Source organism: Anomaloglossus baeobatrachus, chromosome 8, assembly GCF_048569485.1.
Source record: "Anomaloglossus baeobatrachus isolate aAnoBae1 chromosome 8, aAnoBae1.hap1, whole genome shotgun sequence".
Taxonomy (NCBI): domain Eukaryota; kingdom Metazoa; phylum Chordata; class Amphibia; order Anura; family Aromobatidae; genus Anomaloglossus; species Anomaloglossus baeobatrachus.
Window position 1 is genome coordinate 183,268,597 of NC_134360.1, and position 19,464 is coordinate 183,288,060.

Genomic DNA, 19,464 nt, shown 5'->3' on the forward strand with positions numbered 1-19,464 from the left:
CTACCCGGCCTATGACGTCTGAATACTCTATTACATAAGAAGGGCAGACTGCTGATGCTAGTGATTGGCTGCAGCAGTCAAGTATGTAAACTGGAAAGGAAGTAGGAAGAAGAAAGTAGGAAAGGGACAATGATTCTATCAATGGGAGAAGGGTGATAATGGTGCGGCTAGAGAAGGAGGACAATAGAGGAGGGTGTAAAGGGTACAACAGTGCTACTAAGGTCGGGAGACAATGCAGTTGAATTGTGGTATTTGCTTTGTTCCATAGTTGGTTCTCCTGGGGAGGTATTTAGAGCTGCCCTGTGGTATTTAATGATGTTGCAGTAGTATTAATTTCTGCTCTGAGGTTTTTGTCTGGAGCTTTGGGAGAATGTGTTTTGTGCTGTAAGGGGGTAACATTCCCATTAGCCACAGGTGATTTTATTTTTTATAGCAGGTTCCTACATGCCCATACACATTGAGGTTTGTAACCCACAGAGAGGCTTCAGTTTAGTGTAGGTTTCCAGTAACAGCATATGACTACTTGACATGGCTACTGGGCACATATTGAAATGGCCATTTTTGTATGCTAAATATCTCATTTTTCCTAGATTTCCTTAAGCAGTAATGCATAGCTATATACTTGCATTCAATGTTTGCATGCTTTAGCATTTCAGAATGCAAATTTCTTTTTTGTTATTATATGTCATGTTCAGTTTGCACCTGTTCAGACTGCATTTTGGGAGCGCTGTCAGTCTTTTTGTCTAGACTATGGAGTCATGCCCTCTGACTGTGCACCCATCCCCTATTAGCCACATGTAATTTTATTCTTCATAAGCAGGTTCCTACATGCCCATACACATGGAGGTTTGTAACTCACAGAGAGGCTTCAGTTTAGTGTTGGTTCCCAGTAATGATATATGCCTTGACATGGCTACTGGGCAGATATTAAAATTTCAATATGTAGGTGAACTTTGGTGTGAAAGAATTGTGCATATATGAGAACAAGAACTCTTTGTGAGATATTCTATCCTTTTGCTTCTGCAGGGGCTCTTATGCTTATTGCTTGGATGACTACAGGAAGTTTAGGGATGATTATTGCTCGATATATTAAGACTGCTGCAAAGACGCCTATTTTGGGAAAAGCACTTTGGTTCCAGGTAATAAAAAGCCACAAATAGAATTTACTATAAGTTTATTTTTGTAATTCTCTTCTGTTCTGCATAATTGTATAGTCATCTGGCAGCAGACAATTAAAGTTGTTGTCCAAAAGTTTTAAAAAAGTAGACATACAGCATTGACCTCTTAAATATCCTGCCACTCCAGAGCTGATGCTCCTGTGGTCTCCTGCCAGTCTACCTTTACAGTATATGCTGGGAATAATGTTGTGCCATACTGGTTTGTGACCTCAGAAGCCAACTACTAGTCCTAGGCTTCGACAGCCATGAGCTGCACCAGCTGACTACTTCTTTTTTTTTTAACTTTTCTGTTGTACTAAAATTTGTTCCTCCTATTCTTTACAATTCTTAGACATTCCCTATAATAGTTTAAAGATACATTTTAATCCCTTGAAGGGAATGTGTCATAAAAAAACGTAAACAACTGAAGAAATGTACAGTATTACCCGCTTACCCGACATATGTGACATATCGGAAAGTCCTATTTTGCAGAATTTTCCCGCAAATGGATGTAACAGTAACGTCATGGCGATTTATGCAGGCACAAGAGTTGTGCCCACATTATTGCCACCGGAAGCTCAACTTAAAGGGAACCTGTCACCAGATTTGGTGACTATAAGCTGCGGCCACCACCAGTGGGCTCTTGTATACCGCATTCTAACATGCTGTATATAAGAGCCCAGGACGCTGTGTAGAACATAAAAATCAGTTTATAATACTCACCTAAATGGTCGGTACTGTGTAGACTGGTTGGATGGGTGGCTCAGTTCTCCGGTACCGGCGCCTCCTCTTTCAGCCATCTTTGTCCTCCTTCTTCTGAAGCTTAGGTGGATGACGCATCTTACATCATCCACACTAGCCGGCATTGAGGTTCTGCTCAGGTGCACTACAATGCTTTAATCTGCCCTGTTCAGGGCTGTATGTAGGAGCCCAGTGGTGGTGGCCACAGCTTATAGTCACCAAATCTGGTGACAGGTTCCCTTTAAATGACAGCTGTAACAGCCAGACTGGTACCCACTCTGACCTTGACTATTTACCTTTCTAAATGCTCCTATCATTATCGGCATTTAGAAGGTTAAGAGAGGAAGGGTGTTCCCTCTCTCACTGTATTGGCACTCCCATGATGGGATCACAGGCTACTAATATTTGACATGATAGTAAGAGATTAAATAATGACCTCCTGGTCTGTCATATAGATTGGCCTGTTAGACTATGGGTACCGTCACACTTTAGCGATGCAGCAGCGATCCCACCAGCGATCTGACCTGGTCAGGATTGCTGCTGCGTCGCTACATGGTCGCTGGTGAGCTGTCAAACAGACAGATCTCACCATCGACCAGTGACCAGCCCCCAGCCAGCAGCGACGTGCAAGCGACACTGCGCTTGCACGGAGCCGGCGTCTGGAAGCTGCGGACACTGGTAACTAAGGTAAACATCGGGTATGGTTACCCGATGTTTACCTTAGTTACCAGCGCACACCGCTTAGCTTAGCGTGTGCAGGGAGCAGGAGCCGGCACTGGCAGCGTGAGAGCTGCAGAGGCTGGTAACAAAGGTAAATATCGGGTAACCACCTTGGTTACCCGATGTTTACCTTGGTTACAGCTTACCGCAGGCTGTCAGATGCCGGCTCCTGCTCCCTGCACATTCAGGATTGTTGCTCTCTCGCTGTCACACACAGCGATGTGTGCTTATCAGCGGGAGAGCAACAATAAAAAAACGAACCAGGGCTGTGTGTAACGTGCAGCGATCTCACAGCAGGGGCCAGATCGCTGCTCAGTGTCACACACAGCGAGATCGCTAATGAGGTCACAAAAAACGTGACTCAGCAGCGATCTTAGTAGCGATCTCGCTGTGTGTGAAGTACCCTTATGCCAAGAGCAGGACCTAAAATGCGTTTTGTCAGTGTAACACTGATAGGTCTAATGCATTTGAACAGCTATCAGAGAAATAAAAGATAAAGTTCCTTTTGAGTGCTTAAGTGAAAAAAAGGTAAAAAAAATATATGTTTTTAAAAAAATACAAATTTAAACAATTTAAAAAATTGTGAAAAAAACTTTTGGCAATAAATACCTATACTTATAGAAAAAAAATAAACAAAAAAGTACACATATTTCGTATAGCCAAATCCAGAACAACCTGATATATAAAAATTGTCACACTATTAACCCCTACATTGAAAACTGTAAAGAAAAAAACAAAAAACATCACATCACCAAACAAAAAGCGTAATAAAACAAGACCAAAGTCATACATAAATAAAAATGATATCTCTGAAAATGTCATCTTGTCCCGCAAAAAAAAAACCAAGCCCCTACACAGCTGAACAGTTAGCAGTTAAAAAAAAAATGCTAAAGCTTTCAGAATATTGCTATGCAAAAACAATAAAACATTTTCTGAAATTGTTTTCATAGTGTAAAAGCAGCAAAAGAAAAACAACATAATTATGGTACTACTGTACTGATCTGAAGAATAAAGCTGTCTTACACCGTTCATTGTTTGGTAAAATTCATAAAAGAATCCCCCCAAAATTAATTCCTGAATTGCTGTTTTATATTCATTCTCGCTTCCAAAAATTGGAATGCAAAGAGAAAAAAAATTGTGCCCAAAAATGGTACCAATAGAAGCGCCATCCCATACCGAAAAAAAGGTCCTCACGTTAATTTATCAACAGAGAAATGGAAAAATTCTAGCTCTCAAAATGTGATGATGCAAAATTCGTTTAAACCCCCTTTGTTTTTTCTTAAATAAAAATAACACTTTTAGTTGTGTGGTTGTTGCCAAAAATAAAAAACAATATAAATCTGGTATCGCTGTGACCAAACTGAAACATAAAATAAAATTGTCTTATCCTTTATGCCGCAGTCAAGGACATAAAAAAATTTCCAGCAATTTTGAACTGCAGGTTATTTGTTATTCTGCCTCCCAAAGTTTGCAGTAAGTTTTGGTTCACATTTATCCTGCGCTCTACGCTTAGAACTTGCATTGGGGCTTCCATGTAAATCCCTGAAGCACATGAATCAGATGGAACTCCTGACAGGATATTCACTATAATGGGGCAGACAGAATCACTTTGGACTCTGTGGCGGTGCTATGTCGTCACTACCTGGCGCCTGTGAATTGCTGTACTTTACTGTTATTCACAGTTGATGGAGCTGCCGATTTATTTATTTATTTTATTTTATTATATTATATTACATTATTTATTTATTTATTTATTAGGTTAAAGGGAATCTACCACCAGGTTTTTGCACCTAATCTAAAAGCAGCATAATGTAGGGTAAGAGATCCTGATTCCAGCGGTGTCACTTACTGGGCTGCTTAGTGTACTAGTCTCCTCCCACTAGCCCAGGAGCAAATTTGCGTACGTTTGGCAGGCAAGAATTTCCCAAAGCAGTGTCTCCAAGCTAGTGGTAAAGTTTCGGATAGGAAGACATTATTGGTAAAGGTGAACTCCTGTAATTTAAGGATGAACTTGTTATGGGCTCCAAATTTAAACTTTACATGCTGCGATATCTGTACTGATATCACTAGCGAGCGTACCCACCCGTCGGTTGTGCGTCACGGGCAAATCGCTGCCCGTGGCGCACAACATTGCTAACACCCGTCACACTACTGTACTTACCTGCCTAACGACGTCGCTGTGACCGGCAAACCGCCTCCTTTCTAAGGGGGTGGTTCGTTTGGCATCATAGCGACGTCATTAAGCGGCCGCCCAATAGAAGTGGAGGGGCGGAGATGAGCGGGACGTATCATCCCGCCTACCTCCTTCCTTCCTCATTGCTGGTGGACGCAGGTGTGGTGAGTTTCCTTGTTCCTGCGGTGTCACACATAGCGATGTGTGCTGCCGCAAGAACGATAAACAACCTCGCTACTCACCTGTCAACAATTTTTGGTGTTGGAGTGACCTCTCCAGTACCAACGATTTTAACCTCTTTTGCGATCGTTTTAGGTCGCTCAGAGGTGTTACAGTTAGGTCCAGAAATATTTGGACAGTGACACAAGTTTTGCTATTTTAGCTGTTTACAAAAACATGTTCAGAAATACAATTATATATATAATATGGGCTGAAAGTGCACACTCCCAGCTGCAATATGAGAGTTTTCACATCCAAATCGGAGAAAGGGTTTAGGAATCATAGCTCTGTAATGCATAGCCTCCTCTTTTTCAAGGGACCAAAAGTAATTGGACAAGGGACTCTAAGGGCTGCAATTAACTCTGAAGGCGTCTCCCTCGTTAACCTGTAATCAATGAAGTAGTTAAAAGGTCTGGGGTTGATTACAGGTGTGTGGTTTTGCATTTGGAAGCTGTTGCTGTGACCAGACAACATGCGGTCTAAGGAACTCTCAATTGAGGTGAAGCAGAACATCCTGAGGCTGAAAAAAAAGAAAAAAATCCATCAGAGAGATAGCAGACATGCTTGGAGTAGCAAAATCAACAGTCGGCTACATTCTGAGAAAAACGGAATTGACTGGTGAGCTTGGGAACTCAAAAAGGCCTGGGCGTCCACGGATGACAACAGTGGTGGATGATCGCCGCATACTTTCTTTGGTGAAGAAGAACCCGTTCACAACATCAACTGAAGTCCAGAACACTCTCAGTGAAGTAGGTGTATCTGTCTCTAAGTCAACAGTAAAGAGAAGACTCCATGAAAGTAAATACAAAGGGTTCACATCTAGATGCAAACCATTCATCAATTCCAAAAATAGACAGGCCAGAGTTAAATTTGCTGAAAAACCTCATGAAGCCAGCTCAGTTCTGGAAAAGTATTCTATGGACAGATGAGACAAAGATCAACCTGTACCAGAATGATGGGAAGAAAAAAGTTTGGAGAAGAAAGGGAACGGCACATGATCCAAGGCACACCACATCCTCTGTAAAACATGGTGGAGGCAACATGATGGCATGGGCATGCATGACTTTCAATGGCACTGGGTCACTTGTGTTTATTGATGACATAACAGCAGACAAGAGTAGCCGGATGAATTCTGAAGTGTACCGGGATATACTTTCAGCCCAGATTCAGCCAAATGCCGCAAAGTTGATCGGACGGCGCTTCATAGTACAGATGGACAATGACCTCAAGCATACAGCCAAAGCTACCCAGGAGTTCATGAGTGCAAAAAAGTGGAACATTCTGCAATGGCCAAGTCAATCACCAGATCTTAACCCAATTGAGCATGCATTTCACTTGCTCAAATCCAGACTTAAGACGGAAAGACCCACAAACAAGCAAGACCTGAAGGCTGCGGCTGTAAAGGCCTGGCAAAGCATTAAGAAGGAGGAAACCCAGCGTTTGGTGATGTCCATGGGTTCCAGACTTAAGGCAGTGATTGCCTCCAAAGGATTCGCAACAAAATATTGAAAATAAAAATATTTTGTTTGGGTTTGGTTTATTTGTCCAATTACTTTTGACCTCCTAAAATGTGGAGTGTTTGTAAAGAAATGTGTACAAATCCTACAATTTCTATCAGATATTTTTGTTCAAATCTTCAAATTAAACGTTACAATCTGCACTTGAATTCTGTTGTAGAGATTTCATTTCAAATCCAATGTGGTGGCATGCAGAGCCCAACTCGCGAAAATTGTGTCACTGTCCAAATATTTCTGGACCTAACTGTACATGCTTTGATGTCGCTAACAGCGCCGGATGTGCGTCACAAACACCGTGAGCCTGACGATATATCATTAGCGATGTCGCAGCGTGTAAAGCACCCTTAAGGTGGAAGTGCAGGGACAAAGGATCTTGATATTTTGTCTAGAAAGAGCCCCAAATTATGGCCTAGATTGCCTATCCCAGACACAATGGCTGCCTTTTAGTGGATTAGTCCTCTTGTGTATTTTGGAGAGCAAGTAGAAAGTTGCTGCCATAGGGTGTGTAGGGAGGAGAAAGACAAACTCCTACTTACTGAAGAGGCCATTATCCCGTCTATCAAAAGGGAGCTAAGTTCTTTACTCAATTTTAGGACGAGCACAGGAGAGGGAGTTCAGTTTATTTCCAACTCTACCTAAACTTATCATTGTGTCGGAAAGCAAGAGTGGAACAAGGGAAGGGATCGGTTTGATTTGCTTAAAGGGGTCATCAAAAAGTAAAATGTATTTTAATAGAAATCTCTATCTCATTTAATGTCATAAAATAATCTTTTTTTCCCAATATACTTGTATTAAAAATTTCCTACAGTTTCCTCATTACTGTTTGTTTGGGTTTTTTTGCTAGTTTTTTTTACTACTTCCTGTGTGATGATGATTCTTTTGAGAATTCCAGCGCATGCAAGGGCTACTCAAATGATTCATAGTCAGGACGCAGAGGTTCCGGTCACTGTCACAGCCTTTGACTCCACCATGAAACAAAGCGTCATTCTTGACGTCGGGTTCAGGGAGGGCTAATCCTTATTCTACTGACCATGTGTCTGCTGTCAATTCTAACAGATGCTCATTAGGATCTTGTCACTCTGCAATATTCTTCACAGTCCAAAATTTAGCTAAGGCCGGTGTCCCACTTGCGATTGCCTCGCGCGTATCTCGCGCGAGTCTCGCGGTGCATCACCCGTCACGGACTCACACTCTGCTCACGCCGGTCGGTTGCATGCATCTCTATACAGCCAACCCGCTCCTGTGAGCAGAGTGTGAGTCTGTGACAGGTGATGCACCGCGAAACGAGTCACGCAAGATACACACGAGGCAATCGCAAGTGGACACCGGCCTAAGATGTTGTATCGTAAGTTCCTGAATAAAGTAAAAATTCTTATTTAATATATGTTGTTCTTTAGAATATGGTATTGATTTTTCATTATGAATAAATGGGTTCCTTGGACCCCATGTGACTAATGGTGTAACTATTTTGGCGCCACAAACTAAAAGTAAGGCCCCTTTCACACGTCAGTGATTCTGGTACGTTTTTTTAAACGTACCAGAATCACTGACATACGCAGACCCATTATAATGAATGGGTCTGCTCACACATCAGTGATTTGTCACTGAACGTGTCTCCGTGCGGCGTACCCGCGTGTCCGTGATTGCCGCACGGAGACATGTCCATTTGTTTCTGGCATCACTGATGTCCTACGGACCACGCAGTGGTGTGGTCCGTGAAACACGTGCCAGAAAAAAACGTGCTTCTAAAATAAAAATCATTTTAACTCACCCGGCGTCCAGCGATGTCCTCTGCAGCCCGTGCAGCTTGCTGCTTCTGAGCCGGCTCATTACTGTCGCAGATATTCATGATGCACGACACAGCCGACCTAGAAGCAGCTTCTGCAGGGGTCAGCGCCGGCCGGATGCTGCACCGTGGGAGCGATCAGCACCATGGAGAGCGAGAGCGGGCACAGGTGAGTTAATCTCTAAGTGCAATCACGGGCCACGGAGAACGGAGCCCGGATTGCACTTAGACAACCCACGTGTGCCGTGATTCACGGCACACGGAGGGACATGTGCGTGTTTTACACGCCAGTGAAAAACGTCAGTGTTTTTCACTGACATGTGAAACGGGCCTTAAATAGATAAATATTTAGGATTAAACTAAATTTTAGTTTCGGACCACCACTTTAAATATTCTGCGATCAATATGATTAAGGCATGATAAAGCTGAAAACCCAGCCAATTAGCTTGGTTTATAATAATCAGTTACAGGCAGAAGAGGGACATTTGTGCAGCAGCTGATGCAGGGATCCCTGATATTGCAGGGGTAGGAAGCGATTTAAGTCCGACCTATGTCACTTACGCTATTTTGGACAGGGATTGTGAACAATATTTCTGGTGTGTGTTTTTAGTCTTCAGTATTTGCTATTATTGATATCAAGGAATGATTGTCTCCTGCTGAAATTACCGTCAATGCCTCATAGTGAGAATTTTTCTAATTGTTTATATCCTTATTGTTAAATTGCAGAGTCATCTGATTTTGATGGTTTTGACTGTGGCCGCAACAATAGTGTCATTTGTATTATCATTTGTACAGGCTAAAGGATGGGCACACGTAAGTAGCAACATTGTTTTCATTACAGAAAATTTGAGTTTTTGTTCAGTCCTTGGAATTTATAATAATAATAATAATAATAATAATAAAAACAAAATTGTGCGTTAAGAATCCTTTTTTAAATGTCATTTTGACCTATTTCATGCCACTGCCCAATCCTCTGCTCATTTCTAATTCTTCAAAGCAGGAGAGTAGAAGGGGTTAACACCGCGCAGTCACCAAAAGGATGTAAAATTGTTGATTAATAATTATTTTATTCCATAGGCCTACGCGTTTAGAGGTATAGAAAAATTATTGATTAATAATTAATTTATTCCATAAATCTACGCGTTTTGAGGTATAGAACTTCTTCCTCAGGACCAAAAAAATAACTGTTGATTTTTTTGGTCCTGAGGAAGAGGTTCTATACCTCAAAACATGTAGATTTATGGAATAAATTAATTATTAGTTAATCAATAATTTTTAATCCTTTTGGTGACTGTGTGGCATTAACCCCTTCTCCTCTCCTACTTTGAAGACTTGTCCATGTGGGGCTGCGGCAGCCACCATTATCTGTATGTTATCTCAGGTGGTTGTGAACCTCACAACCACATAAGGTGAGTGCATATCATTACACATTGCCCTTTTGTATATCTAGTAAGACCCTATCAGCGCTTCTTTTTCCTAGTCTTTATCATCTCTAATTCTTAATAGCTCCCAACACACAGAAAGTGACCATTCAGCCACTCACTGTCTGCAGAGGTCACTCGTCTCAGCTAGTGATTGGCTGCAAGTGGTCACAAGTCACTGTGTTGGGATGTCGTTGCTGCTCCGGGTCACTTTGGAATGAGACTGGTGAGGTAAGAAGAACTTTTTTTTTCTTTTTTTTTTTTTTTATGCCATTTTGCAGTGCCAAGAAATTGCAGTGTAATACAGGCCTTTATGCCTATTAGATGAAGACATTAACTTGGGCTGATTGCCTGCCAATATGCTTGAATACAAAAGCACTCATAGACTTTAATCATAAAGTATTAAAATGATAATAATAATTTAATAATAATCATTTTATTCATTTATATAACGCTATTAATTCCACAGCGCTTTACATACATTGGCAATACTGTCCCCATTGGGGCTCACAATCTAGAGTCCCTATCTGTATGTCTTTGAAGTGTGGGAGGAAACCGGAGAACCCGGAGGAAACCCACACAAACACTGGGAGAACATACAAACTCCTTGCAGATGTTGTCCTTGGTGGGATTTGAACCCAGGACCCCAGTGCTGCAAGACTGCAGTGCTAACCACTGAGCCACCGTGACGCCCGATGTAATGCCTTGTAGTGTGTTGCTGTCACTTAAAGATTCTGTAAGACAGGTTTCCTGATGGCTGAACTGTTAATTATAGAGGATTTCCACTACTAATGTGACCACCTTTCATTTGTCCTAATTCTTCCTAATTATAGATGTGTGGACCTGTAGAGTTTTCATTCAGCGGCTTGATCCAGTCTTTAGATAAAGTTTGGTGTGGGACCTGGACTTGACCAGAAACCCAATGGAAGTCACTAATTGGGCAGTTTGGGTCTCCGTCCACATACAGCAGGCATACACAGATTACTTCCGGGGGACAGGTGGGCAGGGTTTTTCCATTTTTTTTTAATTTATTTTATTTATTTATTTTTGCTGCAGACTACATCCAATGATGCTGTTGTTACCCCCAGTGTGAGCCGTTCAAACACTGCAAGGGGTTTGCACCGAGCGTACCCGAGCACATCGATGCTCATGCGACTGGTGTTCATACGTAAAGCATCCGAACTCAGGTTTTTTTGTAAAGTCTGTGTTTGGTATGAGCACCGAACCTCGGGTTCTCTCATCTCTATTCCTAACTAACACTTTCTTAATATACTTGTGCTACCTACCCTGTTCCTGTAAGCTGATCTCTCTGTGTTTCCTATACTCCTATGTTGATGTTTTGGCTTTGATCCTTTTGGTTTGGAGACGTGAATCAGATAAACTGGGCAGGGCACATCACAGGTGGGGGTAAGGTTGCTTTTTTGTGAGTGACAGCAGTCTAGCACACATGCCCAGAACACACTTCACTCTCCTCACAGCTTACTTTACACTGCGGTGCTTTCATCTGACAAGCGCTGCAATGTGCAGATCATGCCATGTGACATACTATCTAATGATCAGCACATTGTAGCACTTGTCACATGATAGCACTGCACTGTAAAACAGGCTGAGAGAGTGAAGTGTGATCTGGGCATGCGTGCCCAGACTGCTGTCACTCAGAGAGGCAGCCGCATCTCCACCAGTGACGTGCCCTGCTCAGTTTCTCCGATTCCGATCTCCAGACTGGAAGAATTAAAAATAAACCCTCAACATAGGAATTAACGTGCCACAGAGAGATCAGTTTACAGGAGCAGATTAGGTAGTAGAAGTATTTTAAGACAGTGTTAGTTAGGAATTGTTAGGACAAATGAAAGGGGGTCACATTAGTAGTGAAAAACTTCTTTTAATCTTTGCACTATTTTCGTTGAATCAGTGAGAGATTAGTAATCCATAGTATGTTTTAAAGGTTACTGAACTTTTTTTTAATGTAGATGAGCGAATAATGAATATCAAATTAAGAGTACAACACAATTCAAAAGCAAAAAGCAGAAACCAGTTTACGGCATACAAACACACAGCAGTATTGATTAAACAATAGATTTAACATTTGTAGAACTGTGTCTCTAGTTCCAATAATTTTCTCTCTTGTGTCTCAGGATGTCAGCATACATGCTATTATTGGGTGCATTGTGATGATCTTGGCCTTTTTCCAACCCCTAATTGCCTTTTTTCGACCGTCACCAGACAGCAGCCAGTAAGTATTCATCACTGGGAGTTCAATATATATATATATATTTTTCTTTTTCTCATAGAATACTTACAATATATATGCATGTATCTATGTATGTGTGTGTGTATATATATATATATATATATATATATATCTATATATATCTATATAGATATATATAGATTATATATATATATATATATATATATTTTATTTATTTTTTTTAGGAGATTCTTTTTTAATTGGTTTCATCGTATCAATGCCCTGGTGATGAAGGTCCTGGCAGGTATGTGTCCAATCTTTTCATTTAGCAAATAATTAGAGGGAACCTGTCACTAATTTTGGGGCCTATAAGCTGCGGCCACCACCAGTGGGCTCTTATATACAGCATTCTAACATGCTCTATATAAGAGCCCAAGCCGCTGTATAGAACATAAAAAACACTTTTTAATACTTACCTAAATAGTTGCTGCGGTGGAGTTGGGTCATATGGACGTATCTGTTCTCCAGTGCCGGCGCCTCCTATTTCAGCCATCTTTGTCTTCCTTCTTCTGAAGCCGGGGTGCATTACGCATCCTACGTCATCCACACTTGCTGGCATTGAGGTCCTGCGCAGGCGCATTTTGATCTGCCCTGCTCAGGGCAGCTCAAAGTACTGTAGTGTGCCTGTGTCGCGGGCGGAGGAGGGGACGCCGCGCTCTCCCACTGCTGCTCGGGTCTGGCTGCCGCGGCTTCTGCGGCCTGCTGCTGCTCGGTGGCTCGAGCGATGGGCCGGATCCCGGGGACTCGAGCGGCGCTCTTCGCCCGTGAGTGAAAGGGGGTTGTTGGGTGTGGGGATTGGTTATTGTCCGTGATGCCACCCACGGTTGTGGTGATTTGTTGACACCACCGCTGCTCTGTATGGGGATCCCGGGAGTGGTGGTATGGAGCAGCTAGTTGTTGTGTTGCCCCTCCGTGGGTAGGGGTTGGTGATCCCGGGGCCCAGTGATGAGGTGGGAGATGCAGGGCTTGGTGGGCGCAGGGACGCGGGGGCAGCGCTGTGCCTTGCGGCACTGTGGTACTCACTCAGCCTGAGACGATGACACAGTTCTCGGTCAAACACATGGCTGGAAAGACGGTTCCCACGGACGGCTGCACTTGCTTTCCCCAGTAGGTGACGGTGATGTCCCTTTTCCTGCAACTAATGTTTCTGTGTTGGTAGCGATGGGTTCCCACCGGTAACCCGCTCCCCGGCTTGGATATGGGCCGGAGGAGCCCTACTTTGCCCGCAGACGCTGGCCCTGAGAAACTGGTGCCCTGGCGGTGGCGGTGTCTCTCTGTAACGGTCGGACTGTTGCCTTCAATCGGGACTTGGTTGTTTGGAGACAGACGTCCCCTTCACTGACGGATTTGGCAAATTATGGCGACTCCTAGCCTTGCCGGGGTCCGAGAGGCCCCTGCCGTGGTGCTGACTGTTCTTCGTATACTGCTCCAGACCGCCGGGCCACTACCCGTCCGCGGTCCTTCCAGCAACCTCCGAGCAGTCACCCCTGCGGACTATCACTGCCGTCTGCTGACCTTGCTGTCACTGTCCGGGCACACAGCCGGACCAACTTCAGGCTTTTACTACTGTCACTTCAGCTCTTCTCTTTAGCTTTACTACTACTTTCTTCCACTTCACTTCACTAACTGAACTCCTCCTCAGACTCTAGTCTGGCTTCAACTTCCACCTCTTTCCACTTCCTCCTCCTTTCTCTAGCTGCCTGGTTCTTCCCGCCTCCAGGGCTGTGAACTCCTCGGTGGGCGGAGCCAACCGCCTGGCCCACCCCCTGGTGTGAACATCAGCCCCTGGAGGAAGGCAACAAGGATTTTGGTAGCTTAGATGTTCCTAACTGGGGGTGTAGGGTGTGGTGGTGTGATGACCTGTGACCCCTGGCTTGCCCAGGGCGTCACATTCCCCCTTAGCAAAATGCAGACCGTCCGCGGGCTGCCCGTCCAACACCGGTTTTATTTTCTGTAAAAAATATAAAAAGGTAAACGGCAACATATAAATCATAACATCATCCCACAACGGGAGGCACATTTCTTAAACGTTGCAAAACGGTTTACGGCTACGGTTTCCGCTCTCTCCCACCCAAGCAACCTGGCCCTGATGCTGCCCCTAAAACCCAGGCAGCACCCCTTGACCCAAGTCCAGCACAAGTCACCCGAGCGTGATCTGTCCTTCCCCTCCAGAGGGTAGCCACCGGTTCCTGTGGTGGCTGGGCCCCAGCCTGCTCTACTGAGGGTCCTCCCTCCAACCTGCCTCTCCGGAGGCGGTAACTGCGGAAACGGTAACGGTAAAACAACTTATTTACAAGCCACTAGCGTCTGTGGTTGCCCTGCAAGTTCACGGGCTTGTCCATGGAACGTCCTCCATGCATAACTTTTTAAACGGTTCCCACGGGGACAACGGTGCCGGCAATGGCCGGTTTTCTCAATCACAGTTAGACAATCAGGTTACTTCTCGGTTTTATCTTCTTTTATCATTTGCAACTTTTTCAAACTCAAACATGCTTAACACACCTGTTTTCTTTTCTCCTCCCCCTTTAAAGAACGGTTTCCCTGTACCTAAGTGGGGGCCTACCTAGGTTGGGACGGGTGGACCTCCGGGGTCCGGTGTCAGTGTGGCTAGGCAGTGGGGCAGAGGGAACAATCGGTTCCTCCTCCCGGCTATCGTGTGGGGCAGGCGGAGGCATAGGGGAGCTGGGCACAGATTCATCCCTGGGCACTGGCAATGGTTCTGGCTCATGGTTGACCGCTTCCACCACTTCTTCATCCACAGGTTGTGGGAACAGTATCACTGGAAGAATCACCGCGCCGTTCTGTGTAGGCCAGTCTGCTGGGAAGTCTCCCATCGCAGTGTGGATCACCTCTTTCACCTTATCCGCTGGTAGGGGAGCCGGTACTTCTGCCGCCGCTCTTAAGGCTGGTGGGCACCTTTTCAGATGGTCCTTGGAAACTGTGGCCAAAGTGCCTCCTTGGTCACGACTGATTTGGTAGGCCTTCCCATCTTCCCATCCTGTGGGCTGTATGACGTACGGGTTCTGTTCCCATTGATCATCCAGCTTGTGGGTTCTCCTCTTCCGCTTCAGTACGACATCTCCGGACTGAAAAGGGCCAGCAGACACCTTTTGATTAAAGCGCTGCTCCTGCAGTTCCCGACTCCGACTCAAGTTCTTCTCGACATATTCTTGAATCTGCTGGTATTGTGCTCTCCGCCGAGTGTCCCATTCAGCTGTCGAAGGGAGTGCTTCTGGGGCCTCCAACCCCATTTCCAGGTCCACCGGCAGGCGGCCGGGGCGAGCCCTCATCAGATATGCTGGGGTGCACTTTGTTGAACTGGACGGGATATTGTTGTACATATCGACCAAGTCGGGTAGCTTTTCCGGCCACAGGTTCCGCTCTTCCAGCGTAACGTCTTGAGGAGTCCCAGGACCAAGTGGTTCATCTTCTCACACATGCCATTGGTCTGGGCATGGTAAGGGGTGGTCCGGATCTTCTTACAGCCGTACAACTGGCAGAACTCATGGAACACCTCCGCTTCAAAAGCCGGGCCTTGGTCAGTAAGCACCTTTTCTGGATATCCATGTGGTCGGCAGAAATAAGCCTGGAACGCTCGAGCGGCAGTTCGACCAGTTAGGTCCTTGACGGGGACAACCACCATGAATCTTGAATAGTGGTCGACGATGGTCAACGCGTAGGCGTACCCACTTCGGCTGGGGGTGAGCTTGACATGGTCTAGGGCGACCAGTTCCAGCGGCTGATGTGTGATGATTGAGTGTAGGGGCGCCCTCTGGCTGGTCTCGTCCTTCCTCCTCAGCGTGCAAGGACCACACTCTCGGCACCAGGCTTCTACCGACTCCCGCATCCCACTCCAGTAGAACCGCTCTCTCAACAGCATCTCCAGCTTTTTCCACCCGAAGTGTCCAGCACCATCATGGTATGCCCGCAAAACGGTAGCCACATCAGCTTGGGGAATAACCAACTTGCAGATCTTCTCATGAGTCTTCGGGTTGATCAGCTCACGGTACAGCTTCCCTTGATGTAGATACAGCCGTTTCCATTCCTTCCACAAGCGCTGGGCTTCAGCTGGGGCGGCAGGGTCCATTCCGACAGCACCTTGTTCCACCAGGGTCTTGACGAGGCGGACAGCCGGCGCCTGGTTTTGAGCTTCCTGCCACTCTTGACTGGGCCGTGGGTCCAGATCCACCCGTTGTTGGTGTACCTGTACTTTCTCAGTTGGTGGCTGGTGAAATGCAGGCAACTCGATCTCCTCGAGGTCGTCATCCTCGCACCCTTCCTCTGACAAATGGGGCATTCGGGAGAGTGCATCAGCATTAATGTTGACACGACCAGCACGGTACTTGATGGTGAAGTCATAGTTGGCTAGCCGGGCCACCCACCGCTGCTCCAACGCGCCCAACTTGGCCGTGTCCAGGTGAGTCAGCGGATTGTTGTCCGTGAAAGCGGTGAATTTTGCTGCAGCCAAGTAGTGGCGGAACCTCTCTGTGATAGCCCATACCAATGCCAGGAGCTCGAGCTTGAAGGAGCTGTAGTTCTCAGGGTTCCTTTCAGTTGGCCGAAGCTTCCGGCTAGCATAAGCAATCACTTTCTCCTTCCCATCCTGGACCTGGGACAGGACGGCTCCTAGTCCCACATTGCTGGCGTCTGTGTAGAGGATGAACGGGCAGCCATAGTCAGGATACGCTAGGACCTCTTCTCCGGTCAAGGCCGCTTTCAGCTGGCAGAAGGATTCCTCATGCTTTTCTTCCCACACCAGTGGGGCTCCGATGGGTCTACCACCTTTGGTCTGTCCCACGAGGAGATCTTGCATGGGGGCAGCCATCTTCGTGTACCCTTTGATAAAGCGCCGGTAGTACCCCACCAGACCCAGAAACTGCCTTACTTCCCTCACGGTGGTTGGTCTCGGCCAACCCTGGATAGCAGTGATCTTCTCAGGGTCGGGGGCGACACCTTCTGCACTTACCACATGCCCCAGGTACTGCACTCTGGGCTTCAGCAGGTGACACTTAGAGGGCTTCAACTTCATCCCGTATTTGGCAAGGGATGCGAATACCTCGGCCAGGTGCTCCAGATGGGCTTCATACATCTGGGAGTAAACAATCACATCATCCGAGTACAATAGGACGGTCTCGAAGTTTAGGTGTCCCAGACAGCACTCCATCAGCCGTTGGAAGGTTCCTGGGGCATTGCACAGCCCGAACGGCATACTATTGAATTCGCATAGCCCCATCGGGGTGGTGAAGGCGGTTTTCTCCCGGTCTTCCGGGGCCACGGCCACTTGCCAGTACCCACTGGTAAGGTCAAGGGTAGAGAAGTAATTTGCAGTTCTCAGTGAGTGCGGCCAAAGACTCTTCAATACGGGGCAGTGGGTAGGCATCTTTATGGGTTATCTGATTAATCTTCCGGTAATCCACACACATCCGCATGGTACCATCCTTCTTCTTGACCAGTACCAACGGAGCAGCCCAGGGACTACAGCTGTCCCGAATAACCCCTGCCTCCTTCATATTCCTCAACATATCTTTGGCACACTGGTAATGTGCAGGGGGAATAGGCCTGTACCTCTCTTTGATAGGGGGATGTTCACCGGTGGGGATATGGTGTTGGACCCCTTTGATCTGCCCAAAGTCTAGTGGATGTTTACTGAACACCTGTTCATACTCCCGCACCACCCTGTATACTCCTGCTTTATGATGTGTAGGGGTATCATCAGTGCCCACGTGTAGCTGTTGGTGCCACTCATTTACCTCCCCTGGAGGTGGGGAAGTGCTGGTAGTAGGTGGAGAGACTGAGGGACTGGCTTCGTGGATGGTGTGGGGATCCAGGGTGAGCAGCTTGGCAATGGTGGCATACCGGGGAAGCCTGACTTCTTCCTCCCCACAGTTCAGCACCCTCACGGGCACTCTCCCCTTCTTCACATCTACCACCCCTCGGGCGGCCATTACAGTGGGCCAGTGCTCGGAGGGTATGGGCTCCATCATGGCAGGGTAGTCACGCCCCTGAGGCCCTACTGCTGCCCTACACCAAATCATCATCTCACTCCTAGGGGGCACAATCAACGGAGCAACATCCATCACTCTCACTCCACCAATTTCTCCTCCTGTTGAGTTTACATGCTGGCGGTACATCAAGGCTCGGATCTCACGCTGCACAGCTCTCTGTCGGCTCCCCGCCGCCGTGGCGGCCAGCTGTTGCAGTAGGGCCAACACATCACCCATACAGTGCTCCATCACATTGGTTCCTAGCACTATCTTCGGGTTATGATCACTGGGTTCATTCATGATCACAATCATACCCTGGTGTTGCACTTCAGCTTGCCCTACTGTCATAGCCACCTGTTTATACCCCACTTGGGTCAATGGGAGTCCATTGGCAGCAATTAGTGTTATACTAGTATCTGGGGGTGCCAGCTCGTCCATTCCCCAATACCGCTGGTACAATGTGTATGGTATGGTGGTTACCTGTGATCCAGTGTCCAAGAGAGCCATCACCGGGACGCCGTCCACAGCCACGGGGATGATGGGCCGGGCCCCGATATATCGGTCCCGCCAGTCCGGGAGGCCACGGGGTTCTACTCCTGAGGATTGGCCCGGGGCCCCAGGGGTTGCTCGTTTAACGGTCACTGCCAGATGTAATGCCCAGGCTTACGGCACTTGTAGCAGGTTGGAGGTCTGCTCCGCGGGTTGCTATTACTTCTCCGCTGCATCCAGGGGACATCCTCAGGGCTGTAGGCAAACTGTATCTGTGCTGAAGGCTGAGATCTGGCCAAAGGTTGGAGTGCAGCAAGAATCTTGGCGAGGTCTCCGTCCATGCGACGGACCTGGGCTGCCAGTTCCTCCATAGTGCTGCTTGGGGCTGCAGGCGTTGGAGAGGTTGGTAGGGCAGGGGCCACCACAACGGGGGCTGTCTCAATGGGCCACGGGGCTGGCTCCAGGACTTCGGAAGCTGGGGGCTGTAGTGCTTTAATGGCCCGTTCCTTTAACACAGCAAAGTCCACATCAGGGTGTTCCAGGGCCCACAGCCGGAGTTGCTTGCGATCCTCAGGGGATCTCATCCCCTGCACAAATTGCTCTACTAACATCTTGTTGCTGTCCGCCTCATTGATAGGATTCACCCGCTTTAGCGTGCGGAGGGCGGTTTGCAGACGTAAAGCATAGTCCCGAATGCTATCCACAGCCCGTTGCCGGCACTGGTAAAACTGTATCCTCAGCTCAGCTTCAGTCCGGGTCTCAAAGGCAATCTGTAGCTTCTCAAAGATGGTGGCTACAGAGAGCCGGTCCCCCTCGGCCCAGGTCTCCGCCTGCTGCTCAGCCGCACCGGTTAACTGGCCTAGCACTACCGCTGCACGTTGCTTATCGGTCAGGGGGTACAGCTCTAGCAACGGGTTAAGCTTTTTCCGGAAGACCTGTAAAGCATCAGGTTTCCCGTCATACTGCGGTAGCCAGGTAGCTCCGGGCGCATAGGGCAAGGAGAACG

The 19,464-nt window shown here is 46.8% G+C and overlaps 1 protein-coding gene across 1 annotated transcript in view; it reads left to right on the plus strand.

Annotated features, from left to right (window-relative positions):
* The window catches only part of LOC142249374 (putative ferric-chelate reductase 1), a 160,609-nt gene that overhangs the window by 136,737 nt on the left and 4,408 nt on the right, over positions 1 to 19,464 (plus strand). Inside the window, exons 10-13 of the mRNA XM_075321010.1 lie at positions 1,027 to 1,139; positions 9,040 to 9,126; positions 11,870 to 11,967; positions 12,171 to 12,229. Coding sequence (XP_075177125.1) covers positions 1,027 to 1,139; positions 9,040 to 9,126; positions 11,870 to 11,967; positions 12,171 to 12,229 — 357 coding nt within the window. The remainder of the gene's footprint in view (positions 1 to 1,026; positions 1,140 to 9,039; positions 9,127 to 11,869; positions 11,968 to 12,170; positions 12,230 to 19,464) is intronic.